Source organism: Amphiprion ocellaris, chromosome 6 (genome assembly GCF_022539595.1).
Source record: "Amphiprion ocellaris isolate individual 3 ecotype Okinawa chromosome 6, ASM2253959v1, whole genome shotgun sequence".
Classification (NCBI taxonomy): Eukaryota; Metazoa; Chordata; class Actinopteri; family Pomacentridae; genus Amphiprion; species Amphiprion ocellaris.
In genome coordinates this window covers 23971077-23995090 of record NC_072771.1, presented here as the reverse complement: position 1 = coordinate 23995090, position 24014 = coordinate 23971077, and the positions used below count along the sequence as shown (strand labels likewise).

Genomic DNA, 24014 nt, shown 5'->3' with positions numbered 1-24014 from the left:
TCTTTACTTGTGTTGTGAACTTTGGTAAGAAGCAGAAATGTTAGCGTTGCCATGGATACATGAGTGTTAAATTCTGTCCATGTTTCCATTTTGGGAAATGCAGTCCAGTTCCAGAATGTGGAGGAATTTAGTCTCACAATCACAGACAACAAATATTATTTGAAAGTCGGGTTATTGTTGTTTATCAGCACAATACAAAAAGATTAATGTTAGAAATAATACAGTTAAGACTCTAGAATATCATGATTTATGTAAATTTACTTCAATAATATGAATGTTCAGGTTAAGATTGTACAGTGATATTATGCAAGTTTAGCTGATTAACGTTTATGACTCTGCACTAAAATATTATTTAAATTTACATCATTATTATAATATTTAGGGTCAGACCCTACAGTATTGAGATTAAGAAATCAAATATTCTATAAAATGTAAATACACTGAACTCATTTGGATATATTTAAGTGAGACTCTACAATATTATTTTCTGCTCCTTCAAAGTTGACAACACAATGAATTAATTCCTAAAACACTCAATGCTGGAGAGCGTTTGTGATGCTGAAGTAGTGATCAGTTTTTCTGTTTCTTCTCTGGAGATACACAATGAGGGACGTCTGCAGAGACTGAGAAAGAGTCTCACCACATCCTGACATGAGGAAAAAGACTTTATTGAAGACTACAATGAGAAAAACTATCAGACAGCAGACGGCTGCATTCAAGGTGAGCTCTGAACATTTGATCTGGAACAGGAATTCAATAACGGCAGCATGAGCTTCATTTCAGTCTGTAGCTGCTGAATTCATGGATGAATCATCTGGCACTAGAGAAGAAGACCATCAAACATCCACGTCAGCTGATGGAGGTCCAAGAGTCTCACCAAACAAACAACCTACAGAGTGAAGACCTCAAATCTGATTGGACGGCCTCTTATTCAGCCACACGTGAACAAATGCCTCTAAGTTGATTTGTTTTCTAAAATAAATCTAGTTTGAGTCCTAATCTATGCCTGTGTGTTTGCTTCTTTACACCGCTGTTAACAGTTTAGGCTGTTAGATTGTTCCAGATAAGACAAGTACAAGATTCTTCAGAGCCGTTCTACTACGAGCCTGACAGGAAGAACTCCAACAGCTACTGAATGTTCCTGTGGTTCCCTCAAGGCTACAGGAGGAGTCCTACGAGGACGAGCCGGTCCACCTGATGGTGGCCAGTCGCTGTGGTTCAAAGCCAGCACCGACTACGTGGACTTCTACTGGACCACACGGAGGCCTTCAAACCGGACCAACAAGTTCAGCGACTCCCCGACTCGTGGGTCTGAGGACGCCGCCGAGCCTCGGTCCAGCCGGCCTCCTGTCTGTGGGTGTTTGAGTGCTGAGAAGTTTGTGGATGTAAGTGAACGTGTCTGTGTTGAAACAGCAGCTTTGGACTCAGTAACGCTGGTAAAAACCAAGAGCATCCTTTATTTGTGATTTCCACTAAAAAACTGATGAAAATAAGGTTGCCAGGGTTCTGACTGATAACAGATTATTAAATAATGAAAATAATCATTTAAATATTCCTTTAAACAATCCTTTTAGGTCTACATTTCCTTTACACTGACTTCTTGGTATATGTACAAGTATTTTGGGTGGAATATACCATTAAGCCCGATGTTCAAGGGTTCTTCTGGGAATATACCATTAAACCAACCTTTTAGGTAAATGTTCCAGGATGTTGAGTAGAATATACCATCAGATCAACCTTTTAGGTCTACATTGGAAGATTTTAGAGTAGAATATTACTCCAAACCATCCTTTAGGTCTACATTTAAGGTGGAATACTCCGTTAAACCAACATTTTAGGTGCATGTCCAAGGATTTTTGGTGGAATGTTCCTTTAAGGTGGATGTGTGAGGACCTTGAAGATGGAATACTTCCTGATACCAACCTTTTAGGTCAACATTCAAAGATTTAAGGTGAAATATTCCTTTAAATCAACCTAAATTTCATGTTTTGATCATTATCAAGTGAGAAACCTCAATCCAGACTCCTCATAATGACGTTTGAGATTTATGCTGCTGTTATTTGTTTAGTCCAGACTAAATGACAGAAATCCACAACTGTAATTTTATTTCAGGACTCAGTTATTAAATGTCAAAACAATCCATGTGACTCTAAAAACTCAACAGCTTTACAAACTCTAAGATTAAACTCTCCACAAGGATCCAAAACAAGTTGGACTTCTACATGAGAGCCTTAATTATTCTTCATCTACTTCCTAAAAAGTTTGGTCAATAAAAAAAAGACAAAAACTAATATTTTCAGTTGAACTAAAGACAGACTTTGTGATTTTTCTGCTCACATGTTGTGTTGTTGTAAACGTATTCTTTCAAATAAATAGCCGCCTAACCCCCTGGAAACCAGCGTTTGTCCTGTTTTTGTGTTGCTCCTCGGTGACCCCAGACAGCCGGGTCGTAATGTTTTTTGAGCAACACACCATACTATGATGTTTTTACAATGATGGTTCTACTATGGAACCAGTTTGACATGTTCAGGCGTTCTTTGTGTGAAAACTCAGAGATTTCAGGTATCAGAAGGTGGTTTTCAACTTTCTTTGTTAACTTTCTGCCTCAACTTTAAACTAAATTTACTTGACTAACCCAGCCCTCTGGACTTCCAGTAAGCTGTGTTCCTATTGGCTGTCCAGGTGGCTGCTAGGTGTTATCAGGAACACCTGAGCAGCTCAGTGTCTTCCTGCTTTTAGCTGCAGACAAACATTTCCTCTGCTTCCTTCACCACTGAACCGGGTTTGGCTCTGTTGCTTTAATTTGTTCTTTAGGCGTTGGCTTGCAGCTTCCAGCAGTAAAATCGTCTTTAATGTGTTTCTTGGTGTGTTTTAGGGCTTTGTACTGGATAGTTGTCTTGGTAAATGTGGTTCTTTAGCCACAGTTAGCACATGGTGCTAATGTGTGCAGTGATTAGTGGATTTGGTGCAGCTGAGTTGTGTCTTTATCTTGGCTGTAGTGAGTCTTTAGAGGTTTTTGGTCAGACACATTCTGTATTCTTGTTTGTGAACCAACATTGGTTGTCCAGAAGGTAAGAGATCTTGTCCTGATTCTCTGTTTAAAGAGGTTCTCTGGTAGGCTGCAGGAGACTTTAGCGTTTGGGTTGTGCTAGTTTGGTTTTTGTACGGTTTCATTTGGACGACTATGTTGAGGCCCCTCCATGTGGTTTAGTGAGGTTTTCTGCAACAGTTCTACAAAGCAACCTGCAGCAGAAGAGACTTTGAGAGTTTTTAGGAAGTTCTGGAGACCAGACTTTAGAGCAGCAGAAACATTTGTCAGCAGTTTGAGCAGGAGAAGGTGAGCTTCAGAGTAGAAATGAGATGGAAACCTTCTTGACCCGTGTGGTGAGGTCCTGTACCAAGAGTTTGAGCAGGTTGTGAAGAGTCTGTAGTTCTTTGGTCTGAAATCACAAGAAGAGTCGACTCATTAAAGGAGACAACAGGAGATATTGTTGGTTCTTCTGTCGCTCTGCAGTTTCCTTAGACTGAATATCAAGTTTATATTTTAAATGATTTCCCATGTGAGCCCAAGAAGACTTCAATAAACTCCCTCCATCCCCTGGACACAACATATTTTATTACCATGTTAAATCTTTTTTAAAAATATGTTTTTGAGGTTTAATCATAGTTTTAGCATAGTTTTTTGTCTTTGCTTGTTTAGTTTTGTCATCTGTGTGAAAGGTGCTAAACAAATAAAGTTGAACTGATAAACTGAATAATTGACTAACTCATGATTATGACAACATAAGTATTTTCATTGTGATTTAAGTGTTTAATTTTTAAGGCTGAGATTAAAATCTTGACAGAAAAAAAAATAAAGACAAACTACATTAAAAATAGCAATTAAATCAAAGGAAAAAAACATTTAATACAATAAAACTTTTAAAAAGAAAATTAAATATCAAATATAATTAAATGATATTAAACAGACAAAACATTTAATTAGATAATTAAACAGAAGATACAAAACATGTAATTATGAAATTAAACAAAATTTATTAAACAAAATATTAAACATTAAAGATGAAATATTTTAGATAATTAAACATTTAAAAAAATACAATTAAACAAGAAGAATATTAAACATTTAAACTTTAAATAGGAATTAAACAGAAAATACAATGAAGCATTTAAAAATAAAATTAAACATTTAAAGGTGGTAAAACATTTAAAAAGAAAAACCTTAAAGATTTAATCGAAAAATTAAACATTGGGAAAGAAAAGGAAAATTTTCAAACAAGCCGATAAAATATTTGAAAATACAATTAAACATTAAAAAGACAAAACATTTGGAAATCAAATCAGACATTAGGAAAGAATAAAAGGTGAGAAAAGAGCAAAACTAAACATTTAAGAAGAATCAAACTAAAGACAAAACATTTGAAAAGACACCAGTTAGACTTTAGAAGATCAAATTAAACAGAAGAGACAATAAAACGATAAAAAAGAGCAAAAACAGATAAAGGTCTTCAAGTGTTTTCTAGTCTGAACTGAAAACATCAAGTTGTTTCTTTAAACATTTCCTCTTTCTCTGTTCTTGGTTTGATTGTGGACAGATTTACTAACAACTCATTTCAGAAAACTGCTTTCCAGATAAAGTCTACTAGTAGTTGAAAGCATCAATCAAACTAATGTTACCTTCTGATCTCCACAAACTTTACTGTTCAGTGAAGAGAATCAAAGTTTGTTGAGGATTTCTAAAAAACCCACAGGTGAAGGTCTGAGAAGAACTCAGATGGATGGTCTAAATGTGAAATCAAGACTCATGGTCACAAGTTTTAAGGCTTCTGTTTACCAGAAAGTTCAAACTAATGGAGAAGTACTGAGAAACTTTTAAAACTTCAGTCCTCAGACTGTCTAAAGGTTCAAACTAACAGAGAACTACTCAAGAAGTTTTAGGTTTTCAGTCCTCAGACTGTCTGAAGGTTCAAACTAACAGAGAACTACTCAAGAAGTTTTAGGTTTTCAGCCCTCAGACTGTCTGAAGGTTCAAACTAACAGAGAACTACTCAGGAACTTACAGGATATCAGTCCTTGGACTGTCTGAAAGTTCAATCTAACAGAGAACTACTGTGGGACTGAGAAAATTTCAGCCCTCAGACTGTGTGAAAGCTCAGGTCCTGAGGACTCGGGAGGGCTGGAGGCTTTGGAAAGTCTTGGAACTGAGGGTTCAACCCTCCAGCACAAAGGCTGAAGTCCAACCTCCTGAGAAAAACGGTCGAGTCGAGACTCAAGTTAAAAAAAAACTCGAAAACGACAAAAAATAGATGATAAATGCGCAAAAAAAAGAAGAATTAGTATCTGAGCAAATAGCTCAGGGGATAAGAAGACAGACTACCAAGCGGAGGGTCGCAGGTTCAAGACCCACCACCGGCATTTTTCTTTCTTTGTCTTTGTCAGGATTTTGATAAAACTTAAGAAGGGTCTGGTCTTGAACCAGCGACCTGCAGCTCCATAGGCAAATCCTTAACTCACTGAGCTACAGATCAGATAAAAAGAAATAATTTCGTCGTCCCTTTGGCATCGTAGTTTCCTAAGTGACCACATAGGCGGAGCCAAGGCGGAGTCTGGGTGGAGTCAGGGCGGAGAGTAGGCGGGGTGGTGGGTGGCGGCCTCCCTCCTCTACTCCCCCACCTCCCCCCACCACCCACCACACCTTCCCCCGCCCGACGAGTTGTTCGAGTCTCCACGAGTTCTTCGAGTCTCGACAGGTTTTCCCGAGTTTCTGGAGCTTCCACGAGGTCGGAGGCAGAACTAGTTGTCATGAAGAGGTGTTGAAGTCGGCCAGGATGGACTGACTTTTTACAGCGACTAGAAGCTGTAACCACCATCCATAAAATCCATGGAGTCGCTCCAGAGAAATGAAGGGAGGTCAACGTTTATCAACCTCCATTCACATGTTCAACTTGATATCTTTGAGATTTTTAGCACCACAGACCTTTAGTATCACACTTTATTATCATTTATTAGAACTTTAATGGAATCCACCATCAGATTTAGTTTTTGTTGACAAACCTTATTCTTGTCATTGTGGGACTGCAGTATTTAAAACTCTTCTTTCTATTTGACCTCATGTTTATTAGTTTTAGTTTAGAAAGTTATTTTAGTTGTCCATTAGTCTCTTAAAAACCAAACAATAAATTGGATTAGTCAAGAGGTTGTAATTTCTTACTTTGTCATATTTTAGATATGACAAAAAAATATAAAAATAAAGCATCTTGAGACAATTTGACCTGTAATTGGCATTATATAAATAAAATTGAATTAAAATTGTATATATCTTGTAATGTTGGAGTAATTCAGCCATATATGTTGGAAAACACATTTTCTTTGTCCATTAATCTGTTGATTTTTTTCTCCAGTAATTCATTTATTGTTTTGGTTTATAAAATGTCAAACCCAAATATATTAAGTTTACTGTCATAAAAACCAAAAAGATTTACATTCATGATGCAGGAATTAGGCAGTTTTTCACTTTTTATCTTAGTTTAGTCAGAAAGATAGTTGATAATGTGTGAATTGTTGCAGCTTGTGAGCCGTAGAAGGTTTTAATCTTTGGGGCCGAGTGTCAAAAAACATTTAGAAACAAACATCAACAAAACACTCAAAGATGTGAACATCATTTGCATGACAATGTCAAATTAAAGGACATTTATTTCCAACGTAAATGTGTGATATTCATCCTCTGGAGCTTTCTCTTCACATCGTCTTCCACCTGGACTGGTTTGGTCGGGAGCATGTGCAACAAACATTTGAAAAACTGCACTTTAACATCAATGAATGACACTGAAGTTTAATCTCTACATAAATGAGACTGAGTCTGGATGTGCTGCTCTGTCATTAACTCTTCAGTTTAGGGAAAGTTCAAACAAAAGAGGACAGTTCAGATAAGACTTGAGAATGAGCTTATTTTGAACAAACATCTCAGACTTTCTGAGCTTCAGCACCTACAGCAAGATATTTTAACAACAAGCAACTCAAGAGATCCAGAAGTTGGAGAGAGTTAGCTTTAGCTGAGCCAAAGAACATGTGGGATGCTAACCTAGCAAACATTTCAGACTTTCCTCTGTGAATTCTGAGAAATAATTTACTATTTAATGACAGAGCTACACATCTTAACTCAGTCTCATTAAAACAGACTCTAATTCAGTGTCATCCATCCATATTAAAGTGCAGTTACCCAAAATGTTTGTTGCATGAGCTCCAACAAAACCTGTCCAGGTAGAAGGCCACTTTGACAAACAGGAAGTGGACGATTCCAAGCAGATTTATAGAAGGGGGAACCGGACTGTACTAAGTGTGGTCGAGTATAGAGGGGTGTTTTGTGGGTTTTTAAGGCTGATAATGATTATTAGTGAGACATTTGGAGTATATTCATTTGGATATTCATTTGCAGTAAATGAAAGTATTTAAAATCTTGGAGTTAAACTTACAAGAACACAAACTCTAACAGAAAACTTTGTTGATACGTTATTGTTTTGTTTACAGATGTTAAGTTAAAGGAGTTTTATCCGTGATGTATAACCAATCAAGTCACTCCAGAAGACAGAGCGACCACAGGTAGATAAAGGTTCAGAGCCAAAGTAGCACCATTTTAAAATTTATTAATGACCATAAATCAGTAAAAAATAAAATACTGATAATCAGTAAATCAGTCAGCCCAGAATTACTACAATTCTAGAATGTATGTCTCTTTCCTTTGACTTGTTATTTGTACAATATACGATGTATATGATGGTGTCTTTTCATACCAAAGGCTATACTATGATGTTTTCTAAGAGACATACGATGCTACTCTGTTTGTTCTGGCCCTGGGCCACTGCACTCCTCCTCTGTTGTTTTCTGGATTGTACTCAGCTGCATGCCTTCGTCCACCCGGCCTCCGTTGACTCGTCCCGCCTGCCGTCTCTGGAGCTGAAGCTGGATTGGAACAGACCAAAGTACAGTCCAATCACGATGCCAGCTGCCTCTCAAAAGGCTCCTTCATCTGGCAGGTGGCGGCACTTCTTCTGAGGGGAAGCTGAGCTGGCCCGGCAGAACTTTGGAGATGTGTTCCAGTGGTTGGTGGATGTGTGGGGAGATAGAGAGGGACCTTTGAATTGTTCAGAAAGGAAAACAGGAAACCCACTGGTAGTTTTAGTTTAGGGTGCTACTGCGGTGTGTTTTTGGGCTTGAAGAGGTGAACAGGAAGAGTTTTTTTTCGTATTGATTATCTTTTACTTTGTTCCTGGTTGGAATGCCCATCAATGTCAACGTGAAGTTCACTTTTAGATCTGTTTATTTATTTTTATTTTACTACCACCCATTTGCTTTTAACCCCCTCACATGTTGTGTTGTTGTAAACTTCCTCTTTCAAATAAATACTCGTCTAACCCTCTGGAAACCAGCGTTTAGACTGTTTTGGTGTTGCTCCTCACCTACTTCAGACGGCCGGGACAAAACAACGTTTTGTAGACCAAAGGCCATACTATGACGTTTTTTGGACGACATGCTACACAATGACGTTTCAAGAGCAACATGCTATACTATGACATTTTTTGAGCCACATGCTATACTATGACGTTTTTTGGACCAAAGGCTGTACTATGACGTTTTTTGGGTGACATGCTATCCTATGACGTCTTTAGAGCGACATGCTATACGATGACTTTTTTGGGCGACATGCTATACTATGACGTTTTTAGAGCGACATGCTATACTATGATGTTTTTAGAGCGACATGAGATACTATGACGTTTTTAGAGGGACATGCTATACTGTGACGTTTTTAGAGCGACATGCTATACTGTGACATTTTTAGAGCGACATGATATGCTATGACGTTTTTAGATCGACATGTTGTAGTATGACGTTTTTAGAGCGACATGCTATACTATGACGTTTTTAGATCAACATGCTATACTATGACGTTTTTAGATCAACATGCTATACTATGACGTTTTTAGACCGAAGGCTATACTATGACATTTTCAGACCAAAGGCTATACTATGACGTTTTTAGATCAACATGCTGTACTGTGACATTTTTAGAGCGACATGCTATACTATGACGTTTTCAGACCAAAGGCTATACTATGACGTTTTTAGAGTGACATGCTATACTATGACAATTTTAGAGTGACATGCTATACTATGACGTTTTTTGGGTGACATGCTATACTATGACGTTTTTAGAGCGACATGCTATACTATAATGTTTTTAGAGCGACATGCTATACCATGATGTTTTTCGGACGACATACTATGCTATGACATTTTTTGGACCAAAGGATATACTATGTTTTTAGAGCAACATGCTATACCATGATGTTCTTGGGACGACATGCTATACTATGACATTTTTTGGGCGGCATATACTCTGATGTTTTCTTGAAAAAGATACTATTTTGACAATATACTGCACTATGACATTTTTTGAACCACATATACATGACAATTTTAGGCAACATCCTGTCATTTTGCACTTTTTGAACCACATAATAATCCGTTGGGTTTTTTGCCGACATGCTATAATATGAACTACAGGCCATACTATGTTATTCTTGAAAAGTATACTATACTTTGACATTTTCTGAACTACATCCTATACTATGGCGTTATACACAGACTGCTTTGGTTACATGTTGATTTATAATCTAGATTTTTTTTCTGTTTTGTTTTCTGACGGGATTACCACAGACCTGACTGTGAACACCGTTGACACCCACCTGAGGGAGATGCTGCCTAAGATCTCAAGGCTGCTTGGTCGTGGTCTTTCTGGTCCTGCTCCAGAACGCCTTCATCAACTACGTCTTCTTTTGAAGAGGCCCTCAGATGCTGCAATCTCTGACCTTAAGGAGGAACTGCTACTTTCACTCTGTAACGAGACGGCGGTTATTTTAAAGACCCAGCTCCTGGCGGCTTTGAGTGAAAGTTTAACACCCATCAAAACGGAACTACAGACAGTTAAATCTGAGCGGTCGGTCAGTATTTCAAACATCAAGTTCGACCCGGCTGCCCTAAAGCACGCTGTGGGTGAAACGGAAACGTCACTCTCCACATCACCGATGACATTGTCACACTCCAAAGCAGAGCACCTGTCTGCTGAACTTTTAAAAGTGGACTATAAATGTGAAGAATGTGAGCAGCAGCAGACTGTGAGCAGCGGAACAGATGTGATCAGAAAGAAATCATTTTCTTTTTTCTTTTCTTTCTGGTTGACTTGATGCTGTCAGATGCAGATGTTGGAGCTGATTCTGATCTTTCAGGATAAAAAAGCTGCTTTTCCTTCACAGACTTTTCAGGAAAATATTCTCTCAGGTTTTCTCTGTTATTTATATTTTTATTATCTGTGATTAATTCATTATTGCTTTATTGTAAAAATAAAGTTTGAGGCATAAAGACTCATTTAGTTATTTTAATCCTGAAATCTTTTATGTAGCAGAACTAAACTTCCTTCTTGTACTTCTGATACTAGAACTAAACGTGTCTTCAACACGGATCATCTGCTTTTAATGAATCAGCAGCAGCATCACAACAACAAATGAGACAATTTTCAACAAATTAATGAAACTGATGTCATTTAAAACTATCAGAGTCTATTTTAGTGTCAAATTAAAGCTGAGTACTGACAACTAGAACATTAACGTTACTGTTTTAATCACATTTAAGTTTCCTGAACGTTACATTAATTTCAACCAGCCACAGTTTTATGAACCACATTACAGGAACACAACACACTTCAGCTGTTTACATGAAACTCAACACATTAGCTTGATGCTACGTTAGCTTTAATCAGGCCATGACTGAGCAGGTAGCTCGGTTAGCATCGCTAACATTAAAGCTAATATTTACTATGCTAACTTTCTTCTCTGGTCAACACACACGGAAACAAACTCCACCAACATCTGGAGTGCATGGCACACATTACATCTGACACTAAAGCTGCATATAAAGTGCATTAAAAGTGCCACCGATACGAAAATAAACATTTACTTACCGAACTATCAGAGTCCTTTCAGTGTCTGCTGGTAGAATCAGCCGAAGGTAGAAAACTGGTTAAAACAAGCCAACGGGCAGGAAAACTGTCTGTGGAAAATGTTGTGCTGCTCCACCGATAAATAAACCAACAGTTATTATATCAGAATTAATCCAAACGAGGAGAGCAGAGTCTCTGCTGCCTCCACCATAGGACCTGTCAATCATTCCAGACCGGACTGTCAATCAAGTAGTCCCGCCCCCTGGCTTCGCAAAACTTTAACGCTCTATAAAAAAAATCAATATTGATTTATTTTAAGATCGGCCACCTGATCTCTCATTTTGACCATGAAAACTCACGAAAAAAAATTTATATACAGTCTATGCACCGTACTTTGTTTGGCTCCACACTTCCTGATGACCATTTCCGGTCTCAGAAAATGAAAAAACGGACCTTTTTTCGTTTCTGTCTCTTACTGATTTAACTTTCTTGTTATTCTAAATATAAAACGAAAATCAAAGCATTTTTTAAAAAAATAATTGTATATCCCTTTTTGATCATGAAAAGGAAAAACGCCTTGTATTTCAATTTTAATTTTTGTATTTTAAAACGAAAATCAAATAACCACTCGTTTCTTGTTTTTCAATACCCGTTTCAGAACGGAAAATCCAATTACCAGATCCGTACACGGACCGTGGTGGATGTCTGGTGTGTGTGTGGGCTGTGTCTGAATGTTTTTGTACAAAAAAAAAAGAAAAAAAAAAAAGAAAAAGTGGGACTGAAACGAATGAGAGCTCGTATCTGTGCAGGCTACAGCCGAAAACTACAGTTGTAGTTGTCGGCTGAAAAACGACCCTCCCGGCAACAACGTCACTTCCTGTTGATAGGGACGGGAGCCTCTCCGGTATGGACACATAAGAATCATGTGACAGGTCATGGCCACAACGTGATCACGCTTATTTCAACGTAAGAAGTCCTCCAAATACTGGTGGTCTGGTTTATAAAGAGTTTTGTTGTGTGCGCTTTGTTGTGTATTTTTACAAACCCATCACTGCAACAAAAAAGCACCCTGAGACCTGGTGAATGTGTGAAATGTTAGTGTGACTCCCCAGATTTTATATGCAAAAAGAATTATCGATCTATCTTATCTGGTTTAAAATCTACAGCCAATCAAAAATCAATATGCAAAACGTAGCACCGGCGCTACGCTGGGTTCTAAAGGGTTAAGTACAATTCTGAGGTACTTGTGAGTATTTTAATTTAACGCTACTTTCTACTTTGCTCTGTTCCACTACATTTAGTTGTTGTGGTTTAGTTTTACTTTATTACTTTGCATCAGATCAGGACTTTAAACATCTGTCACGACATAATGATTGATATGAAACAGTGAATTACTATATAGTAAATGAAGCCATATGGTAGTATTTAAAATGAAAATTAGCTCTACTTCAGTCAGCTGCAATATTTACAGTTTGCAACAATAGTGAATACATCCCTGTGCAGTATTGCATAAAACTCAAATGATTTTAAACTATGGCACCTAAAAGTAATTTTATTACTCTTAGAAGAGTTTTGCACTTTGTTTTTTTTAATATTTGTTGTTATGCCATTTTAGCCTGAAATGGCCCCACAGTAGGAACTCAATGCAACAGAAGTCTAAAAAATGTTTTTTTTTTCTTCTATGTTCTGTCATTCTTTCAAGGACATTTTTTTCAGCTGCTCTTTGCTGGAGGAGCTGTGTTGCTCTGTCTTTCTTTTTAAAGTAAATTAAAGAGAAAAAAATTGAAAGAAAAATAAAAAGAAGAATCAGGATTCTTTATTTGGCAAAGTTATTGAACAAAGTTTCATCTCTCAGTTTTGTGCCAAAGAGCAGGCATAGGGGATTTTCTTGGACAGCATCCACATAGACTGACCTTACCACTGTCCTTCACACTGTCTGAGCTGCGACAGAATCTCTGATTTCCATTGATAACTTCTGTGCCAAATCTGAAGCACTCACCCATCTGTTTTTCAGAGCAGATTGTGCAAGTTACCCACTGTCTGTGGTGTCATTTTAGGAGGATATTCACTGCAGCTCTGATGACTGATAATAATAAGACTTGTTCTAGACCTCCTGATTACTGCTGCAACTGTGCTTCCACTGATTTTAGTTGGTCACTGATCTTCCCGTATTATTTTCCATCTTTGTGAAAGCTGACCATCAGATTTTTCAGGTCCTCTGGCAATTCTTTTCAATGCTGAACCACGATGCAGACATGCAGACACAGTTCATAGGTCCCAAACTGAGAAAGTTCTTGTGTTTACAGGTCATTTTCTACCACATTCATGTAAGTAGGCTGACTGGGGATCACAGCTGTACTCAATTTTGTTTGCGTGATTGTGGTTTCCTCACTTGTATGTGAGTGATCACAGGTGTATCCACTTGCAGATACAATTCTGAATCACTTGACATTTAAATTATATTACACAGAAGTGTGCTCACTTCTGTTGTATACTGTAAAATGATGCTTGCATGTTGATGTCTAATGACCAGGTTTTTCATTTCCATGTAAATGTCATAACCTGAATAGGCTTCAAAACTATAATACTGATATGCATGTCACACCAAAGTCATTTTTAACGTAGCTGACAATTTTGAAAGAACTCGAATGACACAAATCATTAACTTCACACATTTGGTTTATTTGTTTCCATTTTGAAAAGTTCATAAATATTGTCAAATGCACAGAAGCAGTGACAGTGAGTCTTTCAGCAGCAGCAACACATGTGCAGTCTGGTTGAAGCCACAGTCCAGCGTCCTGTAAGGCTCTGAGAGGCAGGACGATCACACACTCAGACAAGTCAGTCAGTTCCCCCCATTATCTCATAGTTTTATCAGTATCTTTTACAACATTAAAAGTGCATTTATCAACCCCGAAGCATTCAAACATCTCCCTGTTTACATACCACATACGACCTACTAGTGCTGGCTTCATGATCCATATTCATACATACATCTGATCATTGCTGTAAACTACAGTAGGAAGAGCTGAAGAGAGTTTTCATTGTCCCCTGCAGCTGAGACACAGAATGGCTGCTGCAATATTACAAAACCTGTTTCCTAAACAGGGGTTACTACTCGCAGTACATATGTAAAGTTCAATGTACAGATGTTACAGAAGACAGAAGCCGTTATCAAATCACAAACTGAGGACTCCATGAAACCAAAAAGTAGACACCAATGTGGTCTATTTTTGGCACTGCTCATAGTAGCACCGAGACATGGCCTTCAAATGCCACAAGAGAAAGCAGAATATTCACAACCAAGCTGGGTCTCGCAGAGGAATCTTCACTATTTACTGTGGATTTCAGTTAAATTTCATGCTTCCATTCCTCTGGGACATCCAGCCTGTACTTTTATGGCACTTTACAAGGATGTATTGGCAAAAAAATCATCAGTCTTGTATCAAATCCCTCCTTAAAAATGCTTTTGCTTACATACAGTACAATATTGACTTTACATTGCTTACTTACTGTTGTTCTAAGATTACCAGCTCTGAATGGTAATGTCTAACACAGCATAGGGCATCGTCTGTTGTGCACTCAACATGGCTGTTAGTATATATTGTAACCTGTGTGTGTGTGTGTTCACATATGTGGTATGACACTGGGCTAAGGCACCTAAATGTCCCCCAGATGTTGAGCCAGGCTATTCAGTTCAGAGCAGCCACACAGCTCAGAAGGGAAAGCACCCATATTATGTGCAGATTGTAATATCCGAGCTTACGCCGCTGTGAAAGTGTGTGATTGTCATTCCCAGATTTTCCAACGCAGCTGAGATAGGCTGACATCATTTGGAGTAACGCGGGATCTTAAGTGCGCTGCGGCATTGCGCACGTCAACTTATTTTGGCGGAGACAGCTCTTACTAAATGGCCTACAGACTTTAAGCACAATGCTTTATTAGACTGAAAGCATGAGAAAACGTTTCAGGGGGAAAGTTATGTTAAAATCAAGGGTTTGCACTGAACACACTGAAGCTGCTGGTACACTCAAGGATAAAAATTAAACAATCCTATTTTAACCCCTTTTGGAAAACAAAAATCCTGGAAAAAAAAATGTTTCCTTTTAAAAAATATCTCATGGTTCATCCTATCACAAAAAGACGAGGATCAGAGAAGTTGGACAGCATATAAAACCACTGATAAATCCGTAAAAAACAGTTAAGAAAAGAAGTTCCGGTAAAAGCCACAATTGTGCTGAGCCCATCCTCAACACCGCTCCGCTACTCGGGTGCTTGTGTGTGTGCTTGGGCCAAAAGACAAAACAGACACAAATAAATTATATCCTGATACTGCCATTTGTGTTGGCCTTCCTCCTTCATCCTCCCACAGCATCTGTGTGACACACGACATAAGAAGGGAGACTACAATGTAAAGGAGGAGTGGATGAAGGAGTGTTAAGTGTAGCTTTTCTGGGTTTAGTCTGGAGTGTATGGTGGTTGTTGTGTTGGAGAGATTACAGGTGTCTTCCTACGACTGTGGGAGGTGCTGTCTGATAATCTCTCTGGACTGAGGGGGGATCCTGTCTGGAAAACGGATCGAAAACTCCACGATGAGGTCACCGCGCTGCGAGGGGTTCTTGGGGAAAGGCAGGCCTTCCCCTCTGAGTCGCTTCACCGTTCCTGGCTTGATGATGTCATGACAGGGCAGCGAGATGACACGGTTTTCCAGCGTGGGAATACTAACTGTGCAGCCACACAATGCCTGGAGAGGAGAGGAGATTGAGAGGGTTAATATCTTTGGTAGGAATGAAATGCCAAAGCCATGAATATCTCAGTGACTTAATGTTTCCATGAGGTAAAAGCTGCAGTTTATCTTCCCCCAGTACATCATCATAACTTTGCGTTGTGTTTATTTAGCCAGAAAAAGTCTCGCTGAGATTAAGACTATATTTCACACAAGCGTCCTGTTAGAACAACAGACAGCAACCATGTCCTTACAAATGGACTACAGCACTGCGGGGTCTAGAGAGCAACATTTGGAAGAGGAACATTAGGAAAACATGACTTGGCAGCGGAAAAGTTTTCCTGTCTTTGTATGTGTGTGTGTGTGTGTGTGTGTGTGTGTGTGTGTGTGTGTGTGTGTGTGTGTGTGTGTGTCAGCGTTGGAGGGGCTGCACATTGCACAGGGGACTAATTTTAGCAACGGTCTCATAGCCGGGGCTAATGAAGTGAGGCAGGAATCGGCTGAGCTCGTAAATAGTTGGAGGGCTTGTCAGATACCCACACACATGCACAAACACACACACACTAAGCCTCACCTCCTTATCACAATGCCTGATGAATCCAGCCTGAGTGTAGCGAGCGCTAAACTAAACACAGGAACCTGTGGTTATCACGACTCCACAGGCTTTCCAGTGAGCATCATTCACCAGATTGGCGCTCAATAGGAACAACTATTTCAAGCCACAACTCTGTGAATGAACGACAGACTTTTCTCATATAATGCACTTGCAGGCAACTGTTACGAAATCAATCAATACACAAAAAAATAGAGTCAGAGAATAAATGCCATAAAGGCATGGAGAAAGAAAGACGTTGACTGTGGATGATGATTAAGAAAGACAGAAAAACAGCAACTTGGAGACTTGATTGTGCGTTATCAATGTCATCAATGTGTTTGGGATGCTGCCCTGTACTGCTGTGATGATGTACTCTAAAATAAAATGAAAATGATCTAAAAACTGACATACTGTGACTACCTGAACTCTGATTTTTAATAACTGGTCACAGCACTTGTTGCCATTTGAGACTTTGCAACAAACCAGGTGTTTTGAGCTAAATGCTAACATGTTTTAGAATGATAATGATGGCATGTTAATGTTGAGTAAGTATAAATACATCGTTAACAATCACAGCTTAGCATGTTTGCTAACTAGCAGTGACGAAAAGTTAGACCGCTTGAAACTAAAGGACGCGTCTTCAGTTTTACAGGTATTTAACCATAAATCAAACCAAAGAACGGCGCCAGTAAGAGGATCACTTTAGTCATGATATCATCTGGTAACCATAAATGTTTTGGCCATTATGTGTGCCAATTCATTTGCCGATATCACACAGGTTAAATTAAAACTTTCCCCTGCTCATGGTCCGAAGTGTTGGGAAAGGTAGGTAGTCCCCACAGTTACTAGAATTCATCTTCTTTGCAACATACAAACAGGTGCCAAATTAAAGGGAAAAACCATCATTAAGTGTCTGAATAAGGTGCTGAGCCACTATGTGCTGCGAGAACAGCTTTAAAGCTTCTTTGCGTTGATTCTCCAAGTCTCTGGACTCTAATGGAGGGATGAACACCAGTCTTCAAAAAGATATTCCTCTATTTGTTGTTTCGATTGGTGGTGGTAGAATGCGCTGTCTAACATGTTGGCCCTAATTGTCCCATAGGTGTTAAACTGGGATGAGATCTAGTGACTTCAAAAGCCATGGCATATCATTGTCATCACTTTCATCAAGCCATTCAGTGACCCATATCGCCCTACGGATGGGAGCACTGTGATGACGGCTGTCATCAGGATAGAAATGTTTCGCCACAGGATAAAGGTGACTAACAATTTTGGACTGATTTGTTTTTACCTTTCCCTCTAAGGGGACAAGTGGAGCCAAACCATGACAGCAAGGTGTCCCTGACAGCAAGCCAGAGCCATCAGATCCCATAACTGCAGAGGTCCAGCATTTTGGCTTTTCCTTTAATTTGTCACCTGTCGGTAGATATTTGCACTAAATTTTCATGGAAATCTATTAATTGGTTGTTGAGCTTTTTCAGTCTGGACTAAAGTGGTGAAATATTCAAAACCAAGTAAGTGGGATGGACATCAAGAGTTAGAGTCTAATGATTTCAAAAGAGACTGATTAAGATGTAAAGTATGTTCTATTTAGGATCAACCTTTGCAGAGGACCTCTCTGCTTAGCTGTGTCTCCAATCAAATTCATCAAGCTAATAGCTGCTCAAGGCAACTGTTTTAATAAATACAAAAGCATCACTTCAATTACCCCTCTAAGGTTTTTTCCACAACACACCAGCTCCTAATGCCGTTCATTTATATTCAACCAGCCTCTCATGATGTAACAGAGCTTTTCCCTGCATTGGCACATGATTAACCTCTGAGACATTGTCCGTGTCAGTTCTCGGCCAACGCTGCATCAGGAGAGTTGGGGGATTTTCTTGTCTGGTCTAGTGTTTTCGTTTTAACAAACAGGGATGTACAAGTCGACTGTTGATGTTCGGTCAAGCAGAGCAGCTGCCTCAGAGGACAGACAGAGTTTTCCAGCCATGACATCAGCGTCCTTTTTCCCCACTACATACATTACAGTGATTTAGGCCATGACTGTAATTGGAGACTAGTGGTTCATCCTCCTGTTATGAACAGTTTCATTGACTAACACAGTCTTACACACAGAGACAGGTTGCCATGACGCTCAACACACAATGCCAGCTGATCCGAGGGCACTCAGCTCAGACAACAAGGCTACAGAAACTGACACAAACACACACACTTTTTGTGATATTTGTATGAACACTGTCTAGATTTGCAATTTTGCGCTGGGAACATGTCCTAACCTTAACTATCACAGTTTCAAGCTTAAACTGAATTTGGTTTTTGCTGTGCAGATGATACTAAAATTGTTCTAGCCATCCAGTGTCATCACAACAGTGTGGGCTGTCTGCCACTGAGCGTGTCCTGAATGCTGAAAGCTAAATTTAACTGAACTGACAGGATTACAACACAATAGCCGCTGAAAAATGCACGTGCTGCCTCACTTTCAGAGTTTCAACATCCTCTATTTTCCTGATTATGAGAGGTTGAGCTGTAAAAAGCCATCCACTGAGCCTTTAGAGCCCCAGCAGCCACAGTTAGCACATACGTGTCTTTGGATGTGGGTTTTGCTGCTAAACTGAGCAGCAGCAGTGACAGGAGGTTGAAGCGCTCTGCCATGGATGACAGCAGCACACTGCAGAGGCATCATTGCCATAAAAATGTCTCCCTATAGATATATGTTGGTTCCAGGGAAAGCAGCATGTCGTACCCTCGCTAAGCTCCGTAACTGCTTCTGATTGCTGTCACAGCGACGACGCTGCAGGGCTGAAAGTTGCTTCACGCGGCGCCTCCCAGGAGCTTACAGCATGGTCAAACAAGCTTGGTGGCACCAAACTAAGTCGCTCATCAGGGCGTGCTTCAGGCAGAAAACAAGCAACAACAGAGCAACAAAACAGCAGTCAAAATAGGAGAAAATAAGGATGTTTGCTTTACGTCTTCACATTCCACCTCTGCTTTTGTGACGTGGAATGAACACTTGCAGAGATTTCTGCAGATGGAAACAATCATCTTGGCTGTATTATTGACTGCTGCATCGTGTAGTTACATCAGCCATGTAGCAGGGTGTCTAGTGTGCAGCATGCATGTGGTGCTGAGTGTTCACTGCAGCATTTAGCATCACATCTTCAGGAAAGCAGAGCAGAGTGGAGCAGTGGAATATGAGCTCTTGTTTGCTTTGGATACTGAATCATCTGACCCACTTCCCTAATATTCCCCAGATACCCCCCCACCGCAGCCACATCTCCCCTGCTCTCCCCCATCTCGTCTTCAGCTGCATCAGACTTAATTCTCTTATCTGGCTGCTGGAAGAGCACAGGGTTTTAGCTGTGGGAGTTCTGCAGTGCAAACTTAATCACTGTGCGGGCTTGATCAAGCACCATCTCCTGCTTAGTGTGACTCAACAAACTCTAATGTGCTCTCATTAACTAGGCTTCATGGTGTCGCTGTGTGCAGCCAGGCACCTTTGTTTTCCACTGCGTTACTTCTGCGGCGATTTGGGCTGCTTTGGAGAAAAACTGTTCAGACTTGGCTTGAGTTGAGTGCAAATAACTCCCCCTCGAACATTAAAGCTTGTGCAATTCACAGACGGAGCAGAGCTGCGCTGGACCCGTTGCCCTCGCAGGAGCAGCTAATTAAATGTCCTGCCAGTCACAGTACTAGCAGCCTGGATTGTCACCACAGTCCCACTACAATCCATCTTTAACTGCTTGCAAATATTCTTGAAGATGCAAGAGTGTGTAAGCTTGCATGTGTGTAGCTTGATGACTGTGTGCCCGCTTTATGCGTCTATGTGTGTGTGTGTTTTTTTTACACAGCAGTGCAGAACAAATGAGGACGATGGCTTCATGCCGGTCACACAAGGACACCACATTCCCGCTGCTTCTCTCGCACTGCAGCGACAGAGGCTCTGTTTTGACTGATCCTGCCCTCCAGCAACGCCCGCATACACTCACGCCTCAGTGTGTCTGACAGGACCACACACCCAGGAAATAATCCTACCCTTAAATTACAGCCACGTCCCTCATCCATTGCTTGCACAGGTTGAGTGACAAGAATAATATGAACAAAAGCAGCAAGAAAAATGTGATGTCATTTTGGGATATTCATGTAAAACTTTGCAGGTTCAAGAATGCATTAAATTTCTGCCTGGTTTGCTCCACTGGGAATCAAACTCCCAACCTCAGCAGCATTACCTCCTGGTCTACATGCAACAAAGCACCGAGGAGGGAGAGAAAAGAAGACAGCAAGACAGGAGAGAGAGAGGTTAGATCAAAAGTGATGGCGCACCTCTTTTAGACTGATCTTGCAGTTATAAATGATATTGGAACCGTCTCTCTTGAAGTGGGCGTGCCCTTTGTCTCTAAGCACAAAGGCTATGTCGGCAGGAATGTTCTCAGGGGTCTCGTCCCCCTCCTTTGGGAAAGTAATCTTGGTCCCCTCCTTCCAACCCTTCTTGATGATAATGTTGAGGATCTTGTCTTCGGTCCTCATGCTCCGCCCGTCCGGGTTCAGCCTGCGGCGGGTGATCTTCATGCGCTTGGTGCAGCCGTGGAAGATCTCCTCCAGCGAGACCTTCAGCTCGTGGACCACTGGAGGGTCCTGCTGCTTCCGGCTGGTCCCCAGGCGCTCAGACGGTGGGGCCCTCCTCCTGCGGCCCTCCCCTGGGAAGCCATTGTTCATCCCTCCTGGAAAGCCGAACTGTCTCCCAAAATGAGCAAAAGGGTCATCCTCATCCATTTCCATGTCCTGCTCTGCGTCGTTGGTGTGGTCGTTGTGGAAGGAGAAGCCGTTGGAGCGGCTGTGGCTGCGGTTGGAGCCGAAAAACATGTCGAAGGGGTTGGAGCCGCCGAAGAAGGAGGCGAAGGTGGCATGGGGGTCGCCGTGGAAAGTGTAGTGGTACGTCGAGCTGCCGGGAGCACCTGAAGAGCTGCTGCCTCCTGTTTTCAAACCTGAGAGAGGAAAGAGAGAGAGGAACGTGAGACATCGCATGCACATGCTCACACATCAAAATGAACTCAGAAACCAGACGCAGGACCTCGCTTTGAAAAGACAACGTGTGGGTAACGGTAGAGAGAAGAGTGGAGCCCACGTGGGCGGGAAAAATCCCACAGCATCACCGATCTTCCAACAGAGATGGTGGAGGAGGAACTCATGAAATACCAGGTCACTCAGTCCAAAACACACAAATACACACACACACACCTTTTCAACAGAGACACATGCACAAAACACCCACAAATGCAAACTACAGCAGTCGCTGCTATTCATATCTGCACCACGTAATGATCTTAAGCCATCTGTCTGTCAGCTAGCACACACAGTTATACACACACTAATACACACACTAGACTAACAGCTGAGGTAGACTATAAGGTATTAGAGCTGGTAAGTGCTGTTGACACCAAAGATAACAGACAATCGCACGTTCCAGCGCACGAGCATGAAAACATGGTGGAGACGGCGTTATTACTTCAGTGTCTGAAACCCACCAAGATTCACCACCGTGATATTAGATAGTGAGTGTGTTCCAGAGCTATTCCAATAACAACTTAATCCATCATAACGCCTGTTTAACAGAGCTGCTCTGCCTGCACTCTCTGACCTCTTTCACTCAGTGATTCACACACAGACTGACACACAGACAGGAACAAACCCACATATGGACTAGTGCTCCTCACCTTCCTCTCCCAGCTGATCGTAGACGACCCTCTTCTTGGGGTCGCTGAGTACCTCATAGGCCTCTGCGATCTCCTTGAACTTCTCCTCTGCGTTGGCATCCTTGTTCTTATCAGGGTGGAAGCGCAGTGCCATGCGGCGGTAGGCCTTCTTGATCTCCTCCTCATTGGAGCCCTTGGGGATGCCCAAGGTCTTGTAGTAGTCCTTCCCCATAGCTGCACTCCTCAGACTGGGAGCCCCCTTTTCTTCAGTTCAGGCTGTGGTCAGTCACTGGTGAGACAGAAGGCAACTGTGAGGGTCTTTTAATACTCCTCTGGGGCAGATACTGCCTAGAGCAGGACACTAAATCTGACCTGGCAAAGGTGCAAAGAGCTCTCTTTCAGGCTTTTACTGTGAAGTCTTTAGAGTTGTGAACACCGAGTGCTGGTTTCACCAACTGTTGCTATGGGGATTGTGGTTGGTGATGTAAAGTCAGGTGGGGAGCAGAGGAATCCCCTTCATCTGCTCTATCAAGTGGCTTCTCCCTATGACTACCTCAGCCTGACAGGTATGAACAGCCAGGATATTTCATCATTATCAAGAAATCTGTGTGATTTTGCTCTACATGAACAAGACGAACCGGGCTGGTTGCAGATCCCACAGATGATCTGCCTCCACCTCTGCTGTGTTTAACCAGCTGGGCAGAGAAAAACAGGAGAAACACTGCGGTGCCTCCGAGCAGGACTCGGTGATCTCCTGGTTGGACCAAAAAGCGCACAGAAGGCGAATAAAAAAAATCTGGTTACATTTAGGACATTGTAACACGCTGCTGCTACAAGGAGACGAGAAAATCTACAAAAAACGCAAGAAAAATCTACAATTTACACCCGATTTCCACCAACCACTGGGTTATTCCGACTGATACTCGAGGCATTGTATCCCACACAATGAAAACCAAACATGAGTGGCAGGAAACACCGACTGGAGAATTAAAATGACAAGAAATGAAGGATATTCCTACCAGAAAAAAGCTGTACAGTGAACAGGGAATCAGATCACCATGGTCCGGCTGCTCTCTCGGTCTCTCTCCGTGTGTCTCCCCCTCAGCCCCGCTGTCTGTGCTGCCGCCCCGGCACTCTGGGTCCTTATAAATTGACGTCAGGACGCCGGGAGGATCACAGGCTCGGAAATAACCGGTGACCAAACACTGAGGTGCACTGACGCTTCACTGGAAAACCTCGGACAACTGCCCACACAGCCATAAACCTATATATCCAACCCTACATTACTTCAGCTGGTTATTTTAGGCGAGAGAGATTGTCATCACTGTTTGATTTCAATTTGGAGAGAAACAAATCCAAAAAAAGTTGCTTCAGCTAAATTATCAGGGACTTAACTTATATGGTGCGTAAAATTAACATTACGCACCAAAGTAAAGGTCTGCTCCCCATCCACGATCTTAATCATTCCGGGTTTCACCTCACCATGATTAAATCTGCACCATTTGACCCAACAAAAATAAAAAATACGCATACATTGATTTTCTTACCGAGCCTTCTCCTTTCCTTATTGTGTCCGATCCTGGTCCTGCGTCTGAAAGCTTGGAGAGCAAATCCAGCCCTCTCTATCAGCCAGCAGCCAGCAGGGCTCTTTGTTCACAAACACACTGAGAGGCATTTAGGATTCAGGTATAAATGGAGACTTTGCTTTGTACTATCCTGTAGGAGTGCAGAGGTTAGTGTGAGGCTGAGCTGGTTCACTGTGCAGGGAGACACAGTCATATTAGGAGAGAGAGAGAGTCCTGACAGCCTGATTTAAAAAAAAAAAAAAAAAACAACTGTGTCGTGCAGTCGTGCCTGGATTGAGTTGGTATAAACACCGCTGAGTCATGTGATGACTCCACACACACACACAGACACACACGCATTTTCATCTTCTATCTTTGTAAATAACGAACTTCTATTCAGAGTCACATCCTACATTCACAGCATCAAACATTCAAACTAACC

At 41.1% G+C, this 24014-nt stretch overlaps 1 protein-coding gene and 1 long non-coding RNA gene across 3 annotated transcripts; both read right to left on the bottom strand.

Annotated features, from left to right (window-relative positions):
- Positions 1 to 7685: 7685 nt before the first annotated feature.
- Positions 7686 to 11359, bottom strand: LOC129349103 (uncharacterized). Its single transcript, XR_008601965.1, has 3 exons — positions 11018 to 11359; positions 9747 to 9895; positions 7686 to 8131 (listed from the first exon to the last, which is right to left on the bottom strand). It is a non-coding gene; the product is annotated as an uncharacterized LOC129349103 (long non-coding RNA).
- Positions 11360 to 13657: 2298 nt separating this feature from the next.
- dnajb5 (DnaJ heat shock protein family (Hsp40) member B5) lies at positions 13658 to 23765 on the bottom strand. Of its 2 annotated transcripts, none has more exons than XM_023297900.3 (4): positions 23555 to 23765; positions 22029 to 22296; positions 20638 to 21299; positions 13658 to 15740 (listed from the first exon to the last, which is right to left on the bottom strand). In XM_023297900.3, exons 2-4 carry the CDS (start codon positions 22237 to 22239, stop codon positions 15507 to 15509), a joined length of 1107 nt encoding a protein of 368 aa, XP_023153668.1. In that variant the 5' UTR covers positions 22240 to 22296; positions 23555 to 23765; the 3' UTR covers positions 13658 to 15506. The 2 variants fall into 2 exon arrangements, with proteins under 2 accessions (XP_023153668.1, XP_023153667.1); XM_023297899.3 differs by lacking the exon at positions 23555 to 23765 and adding an exon at positions 23027 to 23259.
- Positions 23766 to 24014: the final 249 nt, after the last annotated feature.

Excerpts from the sequence above, each read along its gene's own strand:
- dnajb5 (XM_023297900.3), bottom strand. The coding sequence starts at position 22,239 with ATGGGGAAGGACTACTACAAGACCTTGGGCATCCCCAAGGGCTCCAAT. Across the intron at positions 21,300-22,028 it reads CGATCAGCTGGGAGAGGAAG|GTTTGAAAACAGGAGGCAGC; the intron begins GTGAGGAGCACT and ends TTCCTCTCTCAG. Across the intron at positions 15,741-20,637 it reads GCAAGATCAGTCTAAAAGAG|GCATTGTGTGGCTGCACAGT; the intron begins GTGCGCCATCAC and ends TCTCCTCTCCAG.